Source organism: Ophidiomyces ophidiicola (assembly GCF_022830035.1).
Source record: "Ophidiomyces ophidiicola strain CBS 122913 chromosome Unknown scaffold_10, whole genome shotgun sequence".
NCBI lineage: Eukaryota > Fungi > Ascomycota > Eurotiomycetes > Onygenales > Onygenaceae > Ophidiomyces > Ophidiomyces ophidiicola.
In genome coordinates this window covers 225,281-241,755 of record NW_026054650.1, presented here as the reverse complement: position 1 = coordinate 241,755, position 16,475 = coordinate 225,281, and the positions used below count along the sequence as shown (strand labels likewise).

Genomic DNA, 16,475 nt, shown 5'->3' with positions numbered 1-16,475 from the left:
TCCCATAACTCAAAACGCCAGTCATTCATTTTCCCATCAAGTATCGATCCATGTGTGATCTAATCCCAGTATTTAATAACACCTTCCAGCCCAGCGGTCGCAACTTTGCTGGTCTCCTGCGGATGCCAGTCCACGCATGTGATTGCTGAACCTTCTTTCCCACCGGCCTGGATCTTATGCCACATTTTGCCCGTCTTCCAGTCCCAGAAGCACACGTAGCCTCCACTGTCTCCGGATGTGACGAACTGGCCGTCAGGGCTGATTGAAACGTCGATTGCATATCCTGCATTGTTATGGCCACGGAAGTTCTTTTTCCGATTCTGCCGAAACTTGTCTGTCGATGCATACACAACAATTTGATTGTCTCCAGACTGGAAAGCAACGTATTTACCATTGGGGTGGGGAGCAGCACGAACAAGGGCATATAGATAGGGTTCCGCAATGAATTTAATTGGAACGGGAATGTTATACTCCCATGCTCGCAGGGATTTATCGTCAGATGTGGATATGAAGCGGCGATTGTTGTCAACAAATGTGAGAGTGTTCACAGCAGCAAGGTGGTGATCATATTCTTGCGTGATCTCCCCTGTCCGGGTATCAAATTGCACGATTTTCTTATCGGACATACCAGCAATGAATTCATGCGAGTGGCTTGGATCTGGATTGAATCGAATGACATGAGGTATTTTTCCAGTCGAGAAGCGCGAAATACATTTTCCATATTCTGTATCCCAAAGTTTAATCTGACGATCATAGGACGCTGATAGAAATGTCTTCCCTGTTGGATGGAAAGTGGTATCAGATACGGAACTTGAATGTCCTGAGTATGTTCGCAAGAGTTCCCGTGAGTGGTAGGCGTCCCATATCTTGATCTTTGAATCAGCCGAAGACGAAAGCAAAAGATGTCCAGATGACGGAAAGAAGCGTATAGAGGTAATTGGTTTCGTATGTGATTTCCAGGTATGTATAAGTTTCTTGGGAATATAGTTCTTGAAAGTCCCTGGATCCTTCGTAAGGTCGACATCCAAGTCTTGTGGGACGTGCATATACGTTCGTCCTTGGTAGTCGAATTGTTCTGAGCCATGAAATTCCGTCGTTTCGGCTTGCGACCTGTCTTCCTCGTACGCAGTTGCGCTCTTGTCCATCGCAAGCATATTCGACGGTACGATAGCTTCTTCGACGTATTCTTCGTCGCTAGCGAGCTCTTCGCCAGCTAACGCCAGATCGTTTTCATACACCTGGCCCTGGTTTTCGTATTTGGCCCACGGCCCTAAATATGCACCATCTCCCTCGACAATACTCGAATCACCCTTCTTCTGTCGTTTTCTCCTCAAGGCGGCACTCACTTCTTTCGATGGTCGCATTTGTACCACGTCCCGGCCCCCAAACCGCGCCGCGTTTTCTAAATCACCAACATAGGCACCAGCGACACTCGGGTCTCTAGTATAACCTAAGCTTTGAAACGTACGATGTTGCGCCGTAAAAGTGGCATCGCTTATCATCGCCTCTTCTGCATGCCCGGTTAGTACGTTCTTCCTCTTTACACCATGGCTAGAACGAAATGGGTTTGCAGGGCCGGCTGCTGGTCGAGTTAGTTCGTCGTAGGCCACATTATATGTTAGCGCATTATTTGAGGAACTGGTTAATGCCAGTTGCAACTGAGTGTTCTATAGGCCAGAATGTTAGAACGTATGTTGAAGAGGGCAGCATTTTGGGAACCAAACCTCTATTGGCACATCAGGAGCCGCAATAACGGGTGTGGCTGTGGAATTTCCCGGGGCCGTCTTTGAATCTTCATCACTTGAAGAATCGTAGTTAGCACCCAGAAGCGAAGCCATGTTTCATGAAGCTGTGCTGCTGAGAACTTTCTCCATCAGACTTCCACTGATACATTCAACTAGTTAACTAGGTAGCCAAGCTTACTAAGCCGAATAATGTTTGTTGTGTTTGCACTTTATTCCGCAGACCGCAGCAACTTGAAAAGGAATCGCATTCTTGCAACACAACATTTCCTGCCAATATCGTATAGAATGCTTCGATATTATTAGAGCTAGGAAGAGTACTAGAGTTAAAGGCCAGTAACATCAAACCTGGAACACCGAACGGAGACATCGGTATTCGATTATCATTACACACGCATTCCGGCATAACATCATATATAGGCAGCCATACAGCTAAAAGAGATAAGGAAATTACTCCGTAGCAGATACAGTCCCAGTATTTGGGTTGCAATGCAAAGACAATGAATACACCGGCTAGAACCATAGTTCGAATACCCCCGAGGGTCGCCAACTTCAAACAAGAAAAGTAGATAAACCAGTAAATTATGTAAACTGAGTATTTTAGGGCTCGGATTCGTAGTTCAAGAGTTGAGTTTAGGGCCGATTCTAGAAATAAGGCCCGCTCCGGGGGGCCAAACATGTTTGTCGAAAGGCAGGCTGGGGTGTACTTGTAGGCGGAGCGTGGGGGTAGCGGAGGAAAGGTAGGATGTTCAGTACGTGCAGGTTCAGGACACGGCGGGTTTTCCATGCTTCATTGCATACATAGCTTTCTCTTGCAGTCAATGGGATTCGTCGCGAATGAGGGCCACGATCATGCTGTATAGATAGAAAAAGAACATAACGAGGTGAAATCCGAGCTTGATAAAGGATTCCTGAGAGATGTATTAGTTAATGAGACATCTATCGACAACATATATCTTTATCGGCTACCTTCTTGTGGACATTTAATTTCCGGAAAATTTCGGTAGCATCCAAAAGATGCTGGTTTTCGAAGATTCTACCAGAGGCCCAACTATCAGTAAGGATTGTGAAAACTGGATGTCGAGTACGACGTACTTTTTCGCGTTAAAAGCCAGAAGAGGCAAGTTGAGAAGAATAGTCAACCAGTATCCGTTTACAACAAAAAGGATCGTTAGGAATGCATGTACGGCGGCTTCAGGGACAATATATGCGTTGAGTCGGTTGCAGAGATCAATAGGATTGATATAATCACTATTTTCAGAGCAAAAGTTAGCTGAAAAGTGTAGTAGCGCGGGAGGGGTGATAAGTGCAAAATTTTCAAGATTTAGACGAAGGACGGTGTGTTGATCCTGAAGCTGCAAAATACTGGAAAAAGCTCTAGATAGACATGAAGGACACTTACCACTCCAAATCGCTATACATTATCGTAAAGAACACTTGTAGAAATAGGTTGACGGCATTTATTAAAACCGCAAGCAGGTATAACCAGGCCTCTCCAGACATTGTGGAAAACTGTCACTGCAACCACTCCTCTAAAATCACAGAAATCCAGCAAAGAAAATATATTAGACAACCACGTAGCTAACCAGGAAAGTGACGGAAGTTGGTAAGTCGGGTCGGAGCTTGGGGAGGTTGGGGAGTGGTAAGGCAGCAAAGGCGCGGAAGTGGAATAGCGGGAGAAAAAAGGACTTGGGAGAAAAGGAAGTAGAGATAAAAAACCACAGTTTCCGGAGGCAGGAAACGAGATCGAGTAGAAATCCGTGCGGAGGCGGTTGAGTTGTTTGACCAGCGAAGATGTTGTTTGTTGGTGGGCGAAGAGAGGCGAAGCTAAAGCGGCGCTAAAACATGGGTCATCGCTTCGTCGGAAGCTCGAAAGACGAGCGCAAGAGGAGAAGAACAGAGCAGAACGGCGAGCAGCGGCTGGCGGGCAGGGCTTTCAACGACGTACGGGCCGCGAAGGGCCTTGCGAGACCCCAGTGGCAGCTCGATTGGCCGGCCAGGCTCTGTATATGCGGATGGTCTCTCCCATCCCAATCTACACCCGACCAACCCAGGACAGAGGAACACTGGCAAAGGGCCGTAACTCTTGAATCGCCACTATGCCGACTATATAGCGTGCAACGTCTTACTCGGGCATTAAACGCCGCTCTTTATCCATGATGGCGCTGACTCAACTGCTGCCCTGCTGGATTGCCCGCTGCGGAGCTCCGGGGTGCTCTGGGGGTCGTGAATCGTGATGGACATGGCTTCTGGCTGAATGACATCCCATGCGATGCCCATCAGCACAAGAATGCTCGCACTTCGCCAATTGGGACGGCTGATCGGCGTGCGCATCGCAAGGGGCTTCGAAGCTATTGTCGCGAGGCCGCTGGATGCCGTTCCCCCTCGATGCTTCAGCCCCGTTCGCCCCTCCCGGCCCGTCCACTCGCGCTGCACGCCCGGCGCTGTTGCTGATGTCCAACCTTGTAGAGCTCTGGAGCATCACGGACGGACCAGCGAAGGTTCAAACACGCTTCGTATTGACTCGAAACCCAAGACATCCTTGGCCCGCAACGCACAACATTGTTTTTTCTGTGAAATTCGGGTGCCTAGAGCCGACTGCGGCTTGAGAAGTGCGAACTCCTCGCTAACTACATGACAGACCAGGTGCGATCAGGCCTCTCCCACCTTGAGATCGCATTCCTCCAGCATTGCTGGCGCCGCACATGCGAAATCCTCCCGACTGTTAGCTGCATCGACGGACTCCGCCGCCAAGCATGACCTCTGCACAGTACCACGATGACGACGTGCCGCTCCTCGTCGACGCGGACCCGTCCACCCCGATCACCGAGCAGTCCGGTCGTCCTGCTTCAGTGGCCCGTGGCAAGCGGACCGGGAGACACAATCCCACCGTTTTTGTTCTGATTTGCGTGCTGGCGGTGTTCACCCTCGATTTCGGCGCTTACCTGAATATCGCCCCTCAAACCCGGATCTATGAGGATATTGTGTGTAGGAATTACTATGATAAACATGAGCCTGGCCGGTTTCCCTCTGGCACGGTTCCGGAAGAGCAATGCAAGATCAAACCTGTACAAGGAGAAGTTGCCTTTGTCCAGGGCCTCATGTCGAGCTTTGATGCTATCCCCAGTACGTGTTGCGATAGCTATTACTTCCGCCTTCGAGAAGACCCATGCTGTAGATCGCTGCTTGGCTTCATGACTCAAGATGCATCCATTCTTGCATGCTGACTCTGGCGCCAGGCATTATACTCCTGATCCCATATGGACGCTTGGCAGATAATCCTAAGTTTGGCCGGAAAACAGTACTGCTGATGAGCATGCTCGGCCTCTTGTTGAACTTCTATTGGACTGTGTTTGTTTGCATTGCTTCTCGCGTATTACCCCTGCGGGCAATATGGTTTGGGTCGATGTTCAACTTCATCGGAGGTGGATTGGGGGTGACCAACGCCATGATGATGACGATGATTACCGATGTCGTTGACCCAGACAATCGGTGTGTGGTCGGACCCTTAGAACTATATTTTGCTTAGCCGTCGACTGACTTTAGTCATAGCGCTGGCGCCTTCTTTAAGACTACACTGGCAGTAGTTGTCGCCCAGCTCATCGCCCCATCGGTTGCATCAGGCCTGATGACTACCAAGGGCCCCTGGTTTCCCTTTTTGGTGGGAACAGTCCTCATTACCTGCTGCATGCCATTCCTTTTCACTCTGCCGGAAACAATCCAGTTACAGCCTCTGCAGACCGAGGAAAATCGGATGTCAATGGACACTGAAAATAGCCCTATAGACGAAGAACTATGGCCAACTAACACCTCCAGTTTCAAAAAGCTCTTTCAACGCGCTTGGAACTCTTCCAAGTTCATCTTCCAGAGCCGCATCATTGTCATTGTTCTCTCAGCATTCTTCCTCTCCGTCATCGGCCGCAAGCAGATCGACATCCTTCTCCTTTACGTTTCCACCAAGTATTCAATCCGTCTATCTGACGCTGCATTTGTGCATTCCGTTTTTGCAGCCTCCAACATCGCTCTTCTCCTTCTCATTCTTCCCGTTGCATCGAAGTATCTCACAAAAACTCTGCGTTTCTCCACCAACGCGAAAGATCTCTATCTCTCCAAAATGAGCGTAATCTTACTCACCATAGGCTGTTTCGCTCTTGGACTCTCCCCCAGCATCGCAACCATGATAATCGGACTTATAATCTACACCCTTGGATGCGGTTTTATCCCTTTATGTCTCAGCTTAATATCGACCCTTGTCGAGCCTCATCATGCAGCACGGCTGTATTCAATAGTCAGTCTGATCTCGATGGCGGGCGCTCTAGTTGGAGGTCCAGTATTGGCTGCTTTGTTCAATTGGGGGCTAAGTATTGGCCCAAAATGGACGGGACTGCCGTTCTTGGGAACTGGAATTCTTCACGTTTTCGTTGCCATTGCCATTAATTCCATTCGGCTACCACAATCTCCGCCATTTCCTGAGGAGGAGCGGGAGCAAGAATCCACTTAGAGGACATGGTTCTACTTCAGTATAGAATATAAACAGTTTGCTTACATCTCGGGTATCTTCTTTGTTTATTGATTCGAGATACAAAACCGATATATGTCTTTTTTTGCTATCTTTTCGGTATATATTCCAAGCATTATATTCTTTTTTTTTGCGGCACCTATTACATAGCTAGTATTCCCATAGAATATTTGAAGCAATTTCACAGCAAAGGCTGATGCGTTTCTAGATATGAATTTCCAGCAAAATACATTGGCTGAGGAAATTGCTAGAGCATTTGGGAAAATAGACGGCATTTGAATAATGTTTTTTCATCTATATATCTATAGACGCGATGGCTAGAGGTTCAGTGTATACAGTGCAGAAAGCCAGTCAAAATGAGAAAGTACTAAACTCCAACTAATGTTCAGTGTAGTCAAACTTGCTCAGGACTAATAAAAAAAAACAAATGAGTAAGACAGGAAATATGTGGAGAGTCAAGATGAATGGATAATGAAATCCATTAGAGTGGAAAGAACAAGGTTGGGGTAGAAAATAGACTGATAGAAATGTTCCAAGCTGTGGCCCATGCAAAAATATTCTCTGGTGTTTATAGTGTTGATGCATGTATTATAAAATATGAGAGGTAATCATCTCTTTTCAATAAGTAAGAAGTGCATGGCCCCGTACGCGATGATAATAAAAGCGGCTGAAATTATAGCCAGTCCAGTTACATCACCCCATAACGCTAGCGTATCAAAGCCAAATGCGCTAAGAATAGATGCTCCAGGCACCTCGATGTCAAGGCCATATTTATGGTCTATTAGAGTGAGGTACGTCACTTCATTAACGATCAAGGCTTCGAAGCCGTAGTGGAAAATAGATAACTATTTCAAATATAAGCCAGAGATTTAGTTGTTGATGGAAAAAATGAAAACTCACACTTTGCAGCCACAATGCCGATTTAGGGATTGCATCATGATTGAGCAGTAGTCCAGCAAATAGAAGACTGAATAGCATGACTAAACTTCCAATCAAGTTTGCTACGCCTCCATCGCGAAAGACAATTCCAATAAACAGGCAAATGCCTGCGGCTGCTAAATTGAACAAAACCAGAATCAAGATAAACTTGAAGAATTCTGGCCAATCGGCTATCAGTCCAACCATGGGGTAGACTATCACACCCATTATTATTGGAGGAATCAATCGTAACGGAATAATATCGAATAGTACTTTCGCGGCGAAGTAGGTGACAGGAGAATAGTAACCGTTGGCTCGCTCTCTCATAAATAGCAGGCGCTCAGAGGAGAAAACCGTTAAGCTGGTGAGGGTGCTGAAGCCAAATAGAGCTAAGAGAAAGAAGAATAAACCCAGTCGATTTTGGAAACCTTTTATATCATCTGTGAGTCCGTAGAATAGATATCCTGATAGGACAGCAAGCAATATAGCAATAGCATAATGCGTGAGCATGAGCATGGGGTTGCGATATAGATTCTTCCATGTACGCCTCGAAAGAATGATAAACTGGCGGAACAAACCAACTCGTGTGTACCCACTCATGTGGTTTCCGGATCCGTTGAGGCCTTGTTGTGCGGCGGGATCAGAGTTTCCATTTGCAAGTCGAGCCCGTTCCACCTCGGAAGCAATTTCATCCCCAATTGAGGTTGCGACACCGGACGATGCATAATTCGAGATGATAATGTCAAGGTCAGTAATATATCCAGCAGCGATGGGGGGAAGATGGTCAGGGTCGTCGAGAACCTGTGGAGGCACATTGTTCTGTTGGCGAGCGAGCTGAACCCACTGCTGCGTACTGTTGTTCAAGTTCCCAATTGCGATTTCTTCCTCATCCGTTCGCGACGCAGCAGGTGATTCTATACCAGATGTTTTCTTTCGAGTATAGAGCTGTCTCTCTTGCCGTTGCCTAAGCGACTGCCGACGTTTTGCTTTTGGTGCGGCAGAGTCATGGGCGTTTTCAATGATGCTATTGTCGAGGCTTGCGTTTGAAACACTGGCAACTGACTTTACTGCACGTAAGCTACTTGATGGCGTCCTGAAATTATCCGTTGGAGCATCAACGTTGATGGTTGGCTCTTCGTGTGAACGTGTGGAGCTAGCATGCATGGTAAGGTCCACTAAGTAATCTGCAATATTGAATCCGGGTGGGCAAGCGTAGCCGATATGGTCGAAATACGGCTGGCAGCCTTGAAAAGAGCCCGAATATACAGTTTTCCCTTTCGCTAGTAGAATCAATTGATCGAAGAGGGCGACGATATTGGATCTAGGTTGATGTATAGTAAAGATAACGGTTCGGTTATAAGTCTTTGCAAGATTTACGAGGCATTCGATAACGTTGAATGCATTGAATGCGTCCTATATCCTGTCAGATAGGATACGATAATTCATCGGGACGACCAATACTTACTAGGCCGCTAGTGGGCTCGTCGAGAAACAGAATGCTGGGACTAGTAACCAGTTCGCATGCAATACTGACTCGTTTCTTTTCTCCGCCAGATATGCCACGTCCTTTGCCTTCCGCAGAGCCAATAATTTGGTCTTTAATATGGTAGATGCCCAGCTGTTTCTCTACTTCAAATACTCTTTGCTCTTTCACAACGTTGTTCATATCCCTTGGGAGCCTCAAAAGGGCACTGGTCAAAATAGTTTCGTGCACAGTAAGGGTCGGCAGCATCGTATCTTCTTGGTCAACGAAACCCACAACATTGCGGTACTCGTCATCAGCCACAGTTTCTCCATTTACGTAGAAGTCTCCTTTGACAGCGCCACGCTTGTTCTTTCTTGCCAGAATATCAAGAAAAGTCGTCTTTCCCGCCCCAGAAGCGCCCATAATGGCGGTTACTTGCCCAGGGCGAGCGATGCCTTTGATACCGGAAAGAATTTGCTTGCCGTTAAGATAATAAGAGACGTTCTCAAATTGCAAGGCAGCAGGCTTGTGATCAGTCATTAGCTTCCCATTTTCATCGTCCGAGTCATCCGTTAGTTGTATAGCGGAGTACATGTGGTAACTGGTCCTCCTGGAGAGATACCAAATAAGTAGGATAACTGCGACAATAAACAAGGCGCAGCCAGCAATTACACCGGCAATCAAAGGTGTGTTGATCGCTTTGACGGGGGTCTTGTAGCCCGGTACGTCGGTCTTGTACAGACACTCTCCGGCATGGCATTGGAGGAAAATACTCGGATCACCAAAAACGCTTTTTATCAGGTTATCCATAGCAGGTTCCTGGAATGTGCTGCCGTCTTTATCGCTTCCACCTCGAGTTGAGAGTGAGGAAAAGGTAGCAGGGCCTTTAATCTCTTCTTTGAGAAAGTCTCCTATATCAATGGAGCCATCCTCGCCACAAAGCATTCGTCCAGGAATGCATCGACATTTAACATGGTCGCACTTGTAAGTTGTTGAATTTTGGTCATATTGAACATCCATATTCCAACCGCACGTATCCAACGAGCAATAGAAGGACTCTTTCTGGTCAACCCAAACTGGTAAAGGCAGGATATTAGCCATAGGTAAAATGGAAGCCCATCCGGAGTGAACTCACATTGAAAGTTACAGGTGTGGTCATCGGCCTTGCAGGAAAACGTAACTTGTGGTTTCCTTTCCTTGAGCTGGTCGAGGATCTTTCGGTTTGTCACATCGCACATCTGATAATTCTCCTTCACCGCCAAAGGCTGCTTGTAGCACACACCACCTTCGCCCTCTGGCATCATAATGTTGCAGACGTCATCTCTTTCGCAGACATTGCAATTGATGCCTGACCAACCATCTTTACATTTACAGTATTTTTCCTGCCGCGGTGTTCTGTTCCTACCATCAGGCAAAGAGCCACATAGGGGTTCGGCACAATCGTCCCCACCAAATCCAGATGGACATGAGCACTTTCCGTTATATTTATTACACTCGGCGAACTGGTGGCATTGAAACGCATCGAGTTGGCAGTTGAAACAGGGTGGACAATTTGGAGGCCTATCGTCTTGTATCTGGAAACGTGGGGAGATAAGGCTCGATGCAGTGTAATTGTCATATGCGAAAACACGCCATCGTGACGGAGTAGCGGAAAGGAGAGCGAGGAGGTAAACGGCGTGGGGGAGCCGCATCGAGTCTGTAGAGAGACTACGGAACAAACGTCCGAAGTATCAAAGGCAGAGAAGAATCTATATGAGATGAGTAAAATATAGATAGATTGTAGAAAACATAGGGCGCCGCCGATCTGTGAGAGCGTCAATCAGCATGTGCATTCCGCTGGTGGAATTCCATCAATGAAATGCAAGACTTGGGTTCGGCAACCTATGCACGGGAAGGAAATAAGATGTAAAGGAGAGGCTTCTGTAGGGGACTAAGAACAAACTCACCGTCCTGGATCGATAGGGAGCCACCAGTTGCGGACGTGGTTGGTTGGACCTGTTGGTGGTGAGGAGTGGTTGGGGGAATTACGTCGTTGCGGGAGCCATGGAGAAGCTCTGAAACTAACTAACGGGTAGTTAGTTCGGGGACAGTCAGCCGCCCAAAGCGCATGGCTAAGAAACTCGAGATTTTGCACGCACGCAAGCTAAAGACGGATAGCGATCCCTCTTCTCCAGCTCCGTTTTACTGGACAACCCACGCATCCAACTCGAGCTGCTGCCGCGATCGCCCTCATCACAACGGCTGTTCGCGACTAGGCTACCCAGATTCTACACCCGCCTCATTACATAAACTATTCGCGGTCTCGTGGCCCAATGGTAGGGCGTCGGTTTTCGGCACCGAAGGTTGCGCGTTCGAGTCGCGTCGAGATCGGACGAACACCGTCTTTTTGCTGCCGGCATGCCGATCACAAGCAGCCGAGCCAGACCCACACGAGACACGTCCAGCATACATCCCCTCCCCCGCGCCCTTTGACGCCGGGAGCTGCCGAGCAACAGCCCATGTGAAGAAGTACCTGTTTGTTGAACAGACAGCGCGTGCTCAACAGTGCTATTGCTCGCTCTTCAGCAAAATGGTCAACATCGATTTTTTCGCGGCTCAGCGGGTGAGTACTGCCCAATCACTGCTTCAATGCCCCGCTGAAGAAATACCCGGTCCGTACTCCGTACATGGTGGGCTAATTGTATTTCCAGTGGATCAACACCGAGTCAAAGGGCATCAAGTACGACCTGTCGACGTCTTGCGCCGCGCCCATCTCAATCACTGAACTCTCATCGCTCTCCGAGAATAAGTCAGAGGGAAATGGCCCTCTCTCCTCATCGCTGCTCTCCACGCCTTTGGGATATGGCGCGCACTTTGAGGGCTCAGAGCAGCTTCGAAACACTCTTGCAGGCCTCTACTCCGTGAAAAGCACCACCCCACTATCCATTGATAATGTATTGATCACACCTGGTTCGTCTTTAGCAAATCTCTTGGTATTCCAGGCACTATGCAGCCCTGGTGACCATGTCATTGTTCAGTACCCTACATATCAGCAATTGTACTCTTTGCCAAAGTCAATTGGAATTGATGTCAGTCTTTGGGAAAGCAAAGAGCATGACAAATGGCAATTGGACCTAGAAGAGCTGAAAGGCCTCATCCAACCAAATACCAAGATGATTGTGATAACGCAAGTATTCTGTATAGCCCGTTCAAAAATGACTTGGACACATTAGCACTGACAATATTCCCTCATTCAGTAACCCCGCAAACCCAACGGGCACCGTGATTCTACGGTCTCAGCTAGAAGCTATCATGGAGATTGCCAAGCAGCACTCTCTCATCGTGCTTTCGGATGAGATATATCGGCCTCTTTTTCATTCCATCTCGCCTATGGACGACGAGTTTCCTCCGTCTGTCCTCTCACTTGGGTATGATAATGTGTTAGTATCCGGCTCCCTGTCTAAATGCTATTCGCTCCCTGGAATCCGCGTCGGCTGGCTCGCGTCACGGAACAAAAACTACGTAGCAAGTTGTCTTAATTACCGCTCATATTCCACAATCGCCATGAGCAGCTTGGATGAAGCTGTTGCAACTTTCGCGCTAGACGGCAGTTGCCTGCACGGTCTACTCCGACGGAACATAGACCTGGCCAAGCGCAACCTTGCGACTCTAGAATCATTCATTGAGCGACACCGTTGGGGTTGCGACTGGGTGCGACCAGTCGCAGGAACAATTGCGTTTGTCAAGTTTCACAAAATGGGCAAGCCGGTAGACGATGTGGAATTCTGTAAGCAGCTGCGGGAGAAGAAAGCAGTCTTGCTGCTTCCAGGGAGTTATGCATTCGGGGATGGCGAGAATTTCAAGGGGTATGTCCGGATGGGGTATGGAATGAGCGTAGAGAATATGGAGACTGGCCTCAAAGCACTCGGGGAGTTTATGGAGGATGGCTTTGAGGATGTACCGCTAGCAGGCAAGAAGCTGCCAATACGATGATTTGTCTCGTCGCCTGGCTTGTTGCACATGACATGCCTGCGACCTTGTACCCCGTATGTAAATTCGCGCTTATCACCTGAAACAAAAGCTGAACCCTCGGCATGAATGCGTCAAAGAAAACCAGACACTTTGCATGATCTACGAAGTAGGCATCGCAACAGACATCAAAGACACTGCCGCGGTCTCACCTCACTTTCTTTGAAGAAGCCATGGCCCGCATTTGGTGACACAATAACGTCTTTCATCCATTGTCGCGCAACCGAAAAGCCGGGGGGTGTGCCTTTATAACGACAGGGTTCACGCACACCGTGCTTCCCAACACCGCGGCACGGCAACATGAGAATCCCCGCAAAGCGAGCGCGAATGCCAAAGGCTTTGACGACGAGAGCGAGGCGATGGTAGGGCAGATCATTGGCTGGATCTCAGCGCTTGGCTGGGCGGAGGTTCACAGGCGCGCCTTGGGGTCTGAAATCCTGTGATGGGAGTCGCAGCCGAGGTTGGGGACTGTGAAATAACCTTGAAGCCAGCATGGCTTGGAAGCGGACGAGGAGCGATAATAACTGTGTTCCACCCCCGGCCCGCTTGAATTGGGGACTGGATGTCAGAAGTTCAGTCTGGACTGAATCTCCCGGCTGGTCTTGTTGTGTGTAACCCGATTGTTCTTCCTGTTGTCGTCATTTGCCGCTGGTCTTGGGACTCGCGCCAGCAGCTTCAACGCAGTTCAACACCAACATCACCACCATGTTGCCTGGTCAGTCTGTGTGTCTCCTTCGTTTTCGGGCGGGGCCTACTGACATTGATGCGATTCTATAGGTGCAGACGCAATCTCGTCGCTGCCGCTCTCCGTGACGGTGCCGGCTGCCACAACTCTCGCGGCATATCTCAATGCGCGATTCTCCTTTTTCTACGATGTCAAACTCGTCAGCTCTATCGCCAGGGCCGTGTTCCGCCGTAATTTCTGGTCATGGAAAGGTCGTGCCAATCTCTTCTACAATCTTGAAGGCCATGCGTTGGATTCCAAGATGGGCTCTCAGCCGTTTTTGGTATATCAGGGCAAGACATGGACGTTTCAGGAGACGTATCAGACTGTCCTACGATACGGAAACTGGCTGAAGAAGACGCATAATGTTAGGCCTGGCGATGTAATAGCGCTAGATTTTATGAACTGCCCAGCATTCTTGTTTATGTGGATGGGTCTTTGGAGCATTGGTGCCATCCCTTCCATGATCAACTACAATTTGACAAAAGCACCTCTCGAGCATTGCGTCAGAATATGTGATGCAAAGCTTCTTATTGTCGAGGGCGACTTGCGCTCACAGTTCCCCCCAGAGCAAGTGGCCGTGTTCAATACCCCTGGTTTCAAGAGAGACGGCGGCTCTATCGAAGTTATATTTCATGACAGTGAACTGGAATCTCAAATATTGACTACCGATGCCGTGCGGCCTCCTGACTCGGACCGTGGGAACCAAGAACTCACATCAACTTGCATGTTCATCTACACCAGCGGAACTACTGGTCTTCCCAAAGCAGCTATTATCACGTGGAGTAAGGCTATCACCGGCGCAACTTTTATGCATGAAGCGATGGATCTCCGACAAACGGATCGTGTATACACTGTATGTGCTACTCTTTTTCGCCAAACGACCTGGGCTGTGCTAACGAGGTATTAGTGTATGCCACTGTACCATTCTACTGCAGGTATTCTTGGGTTTGGGTGCTGCCTGCTCAACGGCACAAGTCTCGCCATTGGCCGGAAATTCTCAGCAAGGAATTTCTGGAATGAGGTCAATGAGAGCGAAGCCACCGTTGTACAGTATGTCGGAGAAACCCTCCGATATCTGCTCGCGACGCCTCCGAGAATCGATCCAGTTACAGGCGAGGACTTGGACAAGAAACATAAAGTTAGAATGGCCTATGGAAATGGACTTCGTCCAGATGTTTGGGATCGGTTTAAGAAACGATTTGGGGTCGAGACAGTTGCGGAGCTATATGGAGCTACGGAGGGACTATCACTCTCTCTGAACGTGTCCTCTAACGACTATGCAACTGGTGCTATCGGGCGCAATGGCAGTCTAGGGAACTTTCTTTTGCAATTTTCTACAATTGTCATTGAACTGGACCCATTAACGGAGCTTCCTCGTCGTGATAAATCAGGACTGTGCATTCTGGCTGCTTCGGGTGAGCCTGGAGAACTGCTATATGCAGTCGATGCAGACGACATCGAGAAGAAGTTTCCAGGGTACATAAACAACAAAGAGGCAAATACTAAGAAGATCCTTCGTGATGTCCGTAAGAAAGGCGATGCGTGGTTCCGGACCGGAGATATGGTGCGGTGGTCAGCCGATGGATTGTGGTATTTCTCAGATAGGCTTGGCGACACTTTCCGCTGGCGCAGCGAGAACGTCTCAACCAACGAAGTCAGCGAAATTCTAGGTAAACACCCAGAAATCCACGAGGCCAATGTATACGGCGTTGAAGTGCCTCACCACGACGGGAGAGCGGGCTGCGCTGCGCTGATATTCAAGGACCAGGCGCAAGCCACTGATCCCAACTCGATTCTGGAGCCTTCTCGTGATATCTTGCGGTCTCTAGCTACGCATGCGTCTAGTAACTTACCAAAATATGCTGTCCCGCTTTTCCTCCGAGTGACTGCTGCTATGCAAGCGACCGGGAATAATAAGCAGCAGAAAACCACGCTCCGGATGGAAGGCATTGACCCTGTGCGCTTGGAGAATAGCAACAGCACTGACCGGATGTATTGGTTGAGAAACGGATCATACGTGCCGTTTGGCAAGAAGGAATGGCAGAACTTGCAAGGGGGTAATGTGCGGCTGTGAATTACCGAACATTCCTTTCCTGACTAAACCTATTTACCTTTAAAATGTGTGGTTGTCTGAGCTTCTAGAGTTTTCATGTCGATACCCTTTTGCTCTGTTGCGGTTACTCAACCTGGTGGCACAGTTGATTTACACAGAGCGGATCTGCCTGTCGGTGGCCTTCTGCATCATTCAAGTCGACTCAAGCCACAGGAGCGATAGATAGTTAACTGTATAAATTTGTGGCAGTCCTTTCCTAGTCGAACAATTAGATATGTGATTCTTTCCGTTGCCCAAAAGCCCTCTGCTCGGCGGTGTTCAGAATGACAACGAGGATGTTTGTCATGTGTAGGATGTCAGAAGGACTTGGTGATCATCTGGGACGGTTTTTTACTCCTCAGTCAACCAGAGGTCTAGAGGGTATATGGTTGGATATAAGAAGGCTTGATGAAACGTAGGGCAGCAAAACATGCTACGTACCCTGGCGCTTCCCCAGATAGAATGACGCGCACGGAGCATCTCCCCCATCCACACCTGGTAGGGCAACTCATCTAGTGTGTCACATCGCTGGCTAGCGCAGTGTGTGAATCGGATCGCCCAGCTTTGTTACGTGTCGCTGCTACGAAACAGGCAAGAAATCGAGTGCCGCACCGCTGCACAGCAGATCATCGGCGACGTGCGGAGTATTTAAATAACTAGATGGATGATTCTCCGCAATCAATGTCGTCATGGGTCGAACGAAAGCAACATAGCAATCCTTCTTCTGCGAGGGCGGTAAAGCTGCTTGCAAAAGCCACGCGAGGTTTTGTTTAAAAAGGTCTCGGAAAGCCAGAAGTGCCTGTGCGACTGCCTATGTATGTCGGAGACTTCATGTGAAGGCCTAGATGTGCTGCAATACGGGAGACGATGTCCAAGGAACGGAGTGCTGGCTCTGGCGATTGTGTTGCACCAGGCCGTGCTTCGTGTTGTCATGCGTGTTTCAGAAAAGAAAATCGAAGAGCAGCCAGATAATAATTTGCTCTGTTTTGAAACTTTGGGCTCCA

The 16,475-nt window shown here is 48.6% G+C and overlaps 6 protein-coding genes and 1 non-coding gene across 7 annotated transcripts; 4 read left to right on the top strand and 3 right to left on the bottom strand.

The window, feature by feature from the left end:
* Nucleotides 1–59: 59 nt before the first annotated feature.
* On the bottom strand, nucleotides 60–1,838 carry LOZ57_003194 (uncharacterized protein; the record flags this gene model as incomplete). The annotated part of the gene is made up of 2 exons (XM_049252245.1): nucleotides 60–1,667; nucleotides 1,725–1,838. 2 exons carry the CDS (start codon nucleotides 1,836–1,838, stop codon nucleotides 60–62), a joined length of 1,722 nt encoding a protein of 573 aa, XP_049108749.1.
* Nucleotides 1,839–2,560: 722 nt separating this feature from the next.
* ERV14 (COPII-coated vesicle protein) lies at nucleotides 2,561–3,245 on the bottom strand (the record flags this gene model as incomplete). The annotated part of the gene is made up of 4 exons (XM_049252244.1): nucleotides 2,561–2,653; nucleotides 2,712–2,778; nucleotides 2,838–2,993; nucleotides 3,145–3,245. The coding sequence occupies 4 exons, from the start codon at nucleotides 3,243–3,245 to the stop codon at nucleotides 2,561–2,563; spliced, it is 417 nt and encodes a 138-aa protein (XP_049108748.1).
* A 1,253-nt stretch (nucleotides 3,246–4,498) lies between these two features.
* On the top strand, nucleotides 4,499–6,243 carry LOZ57_003192 (uncharacterized protein; the record flags this gene model as incomplete). The annotated part of the gene is made up of 3 exons (XM_049252243.1): nucleotides 4,499–4,868; nucleotides 4,982–5,234; nucleotides 5,295–6,243. 3 exons carry the CDS (start codon nucleotides 4,499–4,501, stop codon nucleotides 6,241–6,243), a joined length of 1,572 nt encoding a protein of 523 aa, XP_049108747.1.
* A 626-nt stretch (nucleotides 6,244–6,869) lies between these two features.
* ADP1 (FAD-dependent urate hydroxylase) lies at nucleotides 6,870–9,948 on the bottom strand (the record flags this gene model as incomplete). Its single annotated transcript, XM_049252242.1, has 4 exons — nucleotides 6,870–7,106; nucleotides 7,162–8,592; nucleotides 8,645–9,720; nucleotides 9,780–9,948. The coding sequence occupies 4 exons, from the start codon at nucleotides 9,946–9,948 to the stop codon at nucleotides 6,870–6,872; spliced, it is 2,913 nt and encodes a 970-aa protein (XP_049108746.1).
* Nucleotides 9,949–10,942: 994 nt separating this feature from the next.
* LOZ57_003190 lies at nucleotides 10,943–11,014 on the top strand. The gene has a single exon. It is a non-coding gene; the product is annotated as a tRNA-Arg (tRNA).
* Nucleotides 11,015–11,213: 199 nt separating this feature from the next.
* Nucleotides 11,214–12,616, top strand: LOZ57_003189 (uncharacterized protein; the record flags this gene model as incomplete). Its single annotated transcript, XM_049252241.1, has 3 exons — nucleotides 11,214–11,246; nucleotides 11,335–11,814; nucleotides 11,924–12,616. The coding sequence occupies 3 exons, from the start codon at nucleotides 11,214–11,216 to the stop codon at nucleotides 12,614–12,616; spliced, it is 1,206 nt and encodes a 401-aa protein (XP_049108745.1).
* A 741-nt stretch (nucleotides 12,617–13,357) lies between these two features.
* FAT1 (long-chain fatty acid transporter fat1) lies at nucleotides 13,358–15,453 on the top strand (the record flags this gene model as incomplete). The annotated part of the gene is made up of 3 exons (XM_049252240.1): nucleotides 13,358–13,367; nucleotides 13,430–14,232; nucleotides 14,287–15,453. The coding sequence occupies 3 exons, from the start codon at nucleotides 13,358–13,360 to the stop codon at nucleotides 15,451–15,453; spliced, it is 1,980 nt and encodes a 659-aa protein (XP_049108744.1).
* Between the last annotated feature and the right edge of the window lie 1,022 nt (nucleotides 15,454–16,475).